Source organism: Corylus avellana, chromosome 2 (assembly GCF_965113065.1).
Source record: "Corylus avellana chromosome 2, dhCorAvel1.hap1.2, whole genome shotgun sequence".
Taxonomy (NCBI): domain Eukaryota; kingdom Viridiplantae; phylum Streptophyta; class Magnoliopsida; order Fagales; family Betulaceae; genus Corylus; species Corylus avellana.
This window is the reverse complement of record NC_142491.1, coordinates 43,785,074-43,790,563: the sequence shown is the minus strand read 5'-3', so window position 1 is coordinate 43,790,563 and position 5,490 is coordinate 43,785,074. Positions and strand designations below refer to the sequence as shown.

The 5,490-nt window shown below is 37.0% G+C and overlaps 1 protein-coding gene across 1 annotated transcript; it reads right to left on the bottom strand.

The window, feature by feature from the left end:
• Window positions 1-421: 421 nt before the first annotated feature.
• On the bottom strand, window positions 422-5,236 carry LOC132168386 (uncharacterized). The gene is made up of 3 exons (XM_088512809.1): window positions 4,723-5,236; window positions 3,797-4,320; window positions 422-1,270 (listed from the first exon to the last, which is right to left on the bottom strand). The coding sequence occupies exons 1-3, from the start codon at window positions 5,234-5,236 to the stop codon at window positions 422-424; spliced, it is 1,887 nt and encodes a 628-aa protein (XP_088368935.1).
• Window positions 5,237-5,490: the final 254 nt, after the last annotated feature.

Genomic DNA, 5,490 nt, shown 5'->3' with positions numbered 1-5,490 from the left:
GAAAAATGAACAAAAAAAAAAGGGGACACAGGCATATAGATGTGTAGAAGACAGAGAATGTATGCACTATAATGTTGTTGAGTATGACTTCTAAATTGCACAAATCTAGAATATTACTTGTCTGAATCAACAGGGTTCCTTTTATAATCTATGCGAAATTGATAATTAATGCATAAATGATTTGAATTTGTGTAATGTTAAGAGTATTAAGTTATTAACAATTTAACATGGTAATGTCACTTTTGTATATATATATATATATATAATAACTTCAGATTTACTACGAATTAAATATAAGACTTTGCTTTTATTTTACATAAACTCACTCAAACACACTTATAGAGAGATTATATATATATATATATATATATATATATATAAGTTTGTCCTCCCAAACATAAAGTCTTGGTTCTGCCCCTGCTTACAGTAGTCCAACACCTGCTTTCCATTGCTTCAGTGCCGAAGCCTCTTTCGAGCATACCTTGATTAAGCTGGATCTTACAGATGCTACATGCTCGAGTTTCACTTTTAGTGCCTTGATATCTCTATCGAGTTTATCAAGAGCCTTGCTTCCTTGCTTTTCAAAATAAGGACCAAAATGAGCAAGTACAACTCTCTTCAAATGATCAAAGGCAAATTGAATTCTAAATCCCGCTAACTTCGAGGTTTCCAAGCTTACCCACCAGTTGAGAAGATCTTTTTTGGTGATATCCACAACTTTGGTATTTATCATGCTATATATGCAGTCACATAACATGTGGAAGAAATAAACTTTCGCCCTTAAACTTAAATTGGACTGAGCACTAACATCCCCGTATTTGGAAAGCAAGCCATTCAAGATAGGGGCCAACTTTCGAGTAATCTTGTAATCTCCAATATTGACAACCACTTCTTCTGGACGCAGCCTATAGCAAAACTTGAAATTCGAAATCTGAGCATCTTCCTTTGTATCTCGTAATTCTATAGGAATCTCTATGCCAAAATCAACAAATTTCATGAATTGTGTGTAAGCCTCGTCACCCTTGAAAATAATTTCTTGGTATTCCCAATCGTTTGAAGTCCTTCTTTCCCTTCCCCTAGCCCATAGACGAGCAATATTCAATTCCTTTTTCTCTGCTCCCCTCAAAGAAAATAAAAAAATATGATACAAGGTTAAAGGCGCCGGGTTGATCTCGAGTTGTTCTTGTTTCTCGCTAATCAGATTTCCGAACTGTCCAAAAGGATTCCTCAGCTCCACATCTCCATGCTCTCCCTTTAGCAATGATGCTACCTGAGAACCAATTAACCAAAGATTTGAGTCACCAACATGAACCAATCATTGCAAAATGTTTACACGTCCAAAATTATTAAACCAACCAAACCCATATGATTTACTTAATTTAATGGCACAAACTTGTATTTATAGAAAATGAAAATGCTTTATCATATAAATGAATCATACAATTTTTTTTCATATTATTGGTCCAACTTTTGCCCCATCCACCCAAAATAGAACAGAATCAAAGACAAATGAAGACAGTAAGGCATACCATATATGATAATTGTTGTATAAAAGATTACAATTACAGTAAATAGCACAAAACAATAAAAAAATATATAAAAAAATCAGAATTTATGTGATTTTTTTAATGTGAGGTAAATCTACAGCCGCTTCGCGAAGCAATGATAAAGAAATTCACTAAACAAAGATAGAAGTAAAAAATTCCCGTACTAAAGAAAAACCATTCAAAGACAAAACGTACACTCAAATCTTACACAAAGCAAAGAGATTTTTTTTTTTTTTTTTTACACAATTCTTTAGTCCTAACACGCAAAGAGAAATGAGAAAATAAAGTGATTGCAACTCACCAATAAATTATTTAGGGTATAGTCTACATAGTCCTTTCAAACTATCATCTAATTGACAATTAATATTCCTCCAAACTATAAAAAATTGTCAATATTTTCCAAAAATTCTCTTAATTTTCTCCCTTTTCTTTGGTGTGGCGGCCGGGTGAAGGTTTCTTCACTGAGAAAACAAAGAGCCCGGGACAGTTTTTTTCCTAAAGAAACTTGGACAAGATTTTGGGCCCATCGATGTGATGGAAAGTCAAGTCACATTAACATATATCCACCTTAGTTGAATTCCATCAGATCACATTCCCATTGATAGTATTGGGAACACACGATGGATCTCCCATACTAGTTGTTAAAGAAAAAGAAACCATATTCTCAAATTCCTCTCTACCATTTGCTACATAATAAGTCTTTTCTAGCTACTATGAATCTGTAAGAAATTGTTCATTATCAGTCTTATCCGTAGGTGAACTTTGTTCATCAAACTTCACATTCACGAGTTGTTTCATTTTTGACCGTCAAGTGATGCTCAAACATTTCCTTAAAACTAGAGTTATTGCATTTCTCGTTGGATGTTCCGTTAAGACGGAAATGTGACACATAGTTAATGCCTTTCCTGTTGGCTGTTCCGTTAAGACGGAAACGTGATGTAGAGTTACTACTTTTCTCGTTGGATGTCATGTCAAGACGAGAACGTAACAAGACAAGATAGTGAGATACTGTCTCTACCGTCAGGACGACATAAATTCCCATTAAGACATGCTTTGCAAGACACTGAGTTTATGTTCTTGTCTTAATGGGGAACTAAGATATTTAAGCACGAAAATACAAATGTGAGAGTTTCTAAAGAAGGTTCTTTACTTCTCTATTATGATCCAAAAAGGTTCTGGTTGAGACTTGAGAGCCATCAATGCTTTTTCTCTCTCTTCCCTCTTGATGTATGGGAAGTCTTCCATGCTTCACCGTTGTTGTACCAAGTAAGATTTTTTAAAAAGCTTGAAGCTTTCTGCTACTTTGGGTTTTGTTTGTGATTTCAAACCACAATACTATACGTATCCTTCAATTGCAAAGAAGTTTTTCTGTGGGTATGTAAGGAGATGCATTACATGAAAATAGTCAAGCAAGGAGGTAAGTGGGTAGCTTGTTGTCTTACGAAGTCTAGAACTTGAAAGGGGTTTATATTGTTTGTAATTTGGTTCTTGTTAATGCATCGAACTTTAAATGTGACGTACATAGTTACTGCCTTGCCTTGATATTCCAAGATGGAAATGTGACACATAGTTATTGCCTTGCTCAGAAATTTGGGATTCCATTCGGGTTAAGGAAAATGTTGTGGATATGTGGACTTTGGTTTGGTTTCCTTTTTCACATAGTTTGCTCGGGCAGTAGTTTCTTAATGTATCAAACTTTTAATTTTTTCAATGTACCACCCATATGTTAGAATTTTCCGTTACGTACATCTCAACAAATTTAATCTCAAAATACCTCTATTTTTTTTTTTTGAAAAAATATTTAAATTTTTTTGCAAAGATTGAGGCATGGGTATTTTTGCAAATACCGTTAAATTCGGACCAACACCTTAATCTATGCATTTGTTTTTTCTTAAAATAAATTCGGATATTTTTGGAAAAGTTAACAGAGAGGTGAGATTGCAAACAATTGATAGATGGATACACTAAATTAAGAGAAATAAAACTTTAAGGGGACATTGCAAAAGTGACGATAATTTAGAAAGATTAAGTGGGGTTTCTCCTTTTCTAATGATGATAAGGGCTCAAAAAACTAAAGTTAGACTGTTGATGAGTATTTGATTCAACGTCCTATAATTTGTTTCCCTGCATGTGATGACTCCATATCCATTACCAATTATGCATTTCTTTCTTTTTTGGTAAGTTATTGTTTAAGCTTTCAAACATTCAACAATAAGAATTTATATACATGAGCTTATGTACGTACGTACCTTTGAGATGACGCATTTAACTTCAGCAACAAAACGACATTCAGCGCAATAATAGAAGGGTAATAATGGGTCTCTTTGCTCCTCACAAGCATCACAATAGAATTCTTCCGGCTCGCAATCCTCATTATCTTCAACGGGAGAATTTGTAAGGATAAGGGGATCGACGTGACATTTATGGTTAATACTAGATGGTAATGGACCACACGTAAGATGGAGATTGAAGTCACAATACGGACAACTGAAACCATATGATTCACAAGGTAAATTGCAAGCACTGCAATCCTCAGTACTTACGTTGTCCCTGAAATGTAGAAGGTGATCGTGGCCTTCGAAGTTTATGGGGGGCCTTATCACACGACTGCATTCTATGTGCAAGCCAAAGCTGCAATTGCTAAACTCACAAACGTACGAGTTTTCATCCCTTATTAATTCGCGACAGGCATTGCATCGAATAATATTCTCCCTGGGTTTTAGGGTGAGAGGGTGGTAAGGATGAAAGGGATGGCAGATCTGTTGCGGGAACTCAAGGCATGATTTGTGAATGTAAACGGCCTTGTTCTTACAGGATGGATAGAAGCAAGCATAAGCATGGGTGGAATCTGTGCAGCCTTTCCCACATAGATAGCATTTGTTGATGATGATCACTTGGTCATGATGATCAGCCTTGATCTCATGAGCGAGTGACATTAATGGATGCCCGTGGAGGAAATGGAAAACGATCTGTTGTTCAGATTGGGTATACTTCGTGGGCAATAGAGCGCAGTCAATATCCATCGCAAAACGGCACCGACTACACCCATAGTAAAGGCACGCTTTCTTGGGCCAGAATTGGTCACAAGCTCTGCAAGGAGAAGAGTAATCATCTGGGTGGGTGTACAAGATGAGAGGGCAAGGATGATAGAAGTGTTGGATCTGTTGCGGCAAGTTCCGCTCAAAACAAGATCGATGGAGAAAGAAGCCACATGGCAAGCAACCATAGGACGTCGAGTCCGAGATGTATGTTGCGCATAGGCAGCAGTAAATGCGATCGATAGGGATCTTCTCCAAGAGCAGCAATGGATGCTGGTGGTACTGGTGGTGGCGGTGGCGGCTTTCTTCAATCGCTGGCCTTATATAAGCGCATTGATCATCAAGGTTGAAGTCGCACTTGTCGCAGCGGAAGATCTTGGAGTGGGCGGCCAAGGAAAGCTGATGGCGGCTGCCACAAGCATTACAGTAAAAGTAGTGTTTTCCTGGCTTTGGGTATTGAAGGGCAAGAGGGTGTGGGTGAAGGGGGTTGTACAACTCCTGCCGTAGCACTTGCACTCCCATTGCACATGATTGGTGCAGGGCGAACCAGCTACATTTCCTTTTCTTGCAAACGTAGATCCGACCTTCATCGCAATCTTTATTGCATAATTTGCATTGAACCGCATCTATCCTCCTTTCACTCAGCGTCATGAGCGATAACCCATGGTTGTGACTGAAATGCCTAATCTCCTCTTTTTCTTCATCGGATTCGGACGACATTTTTTTTTATATATATAATGACACACTGATCGAAGAATGAGAGAAATAAAAATGTAAGTTTATATTATACATATATATAAAACCCTTAAGAAATAACCGTGTCTTGAAGAGATTCCGGTCATCAAAACAAAGAAAAACTAGTAAGAAGAATATAAGATTTCGGTAAAAGCTATTCTTTCCTTGAG

Excerpts from the sequence above, each read along its gene's own strand:
- LOC132168386 (XM_088512809.1), bottom strand. The coding sequence starts at position 5,236 with ATGACGCTGAGTGAAAGGAGGATAGATGCGGTTCAATGCAAATTATGC. Across the intron at positions 4,321-4,722 it reads TCGATCTTGTTTTGAGCGGA|AGTTCCCGCAACAGATCTGC; the intron begins ACTTGCCGCAAC and ends AATCATGCCTTG. Across the intron at positions 1,271-3,796 it reads TTAAATGCGTCATCTCAAAG|GTAGCATCATTGCTAAAGGG; the intron begins GTACGTACGTAC and ends ATTGGTTCTCAG.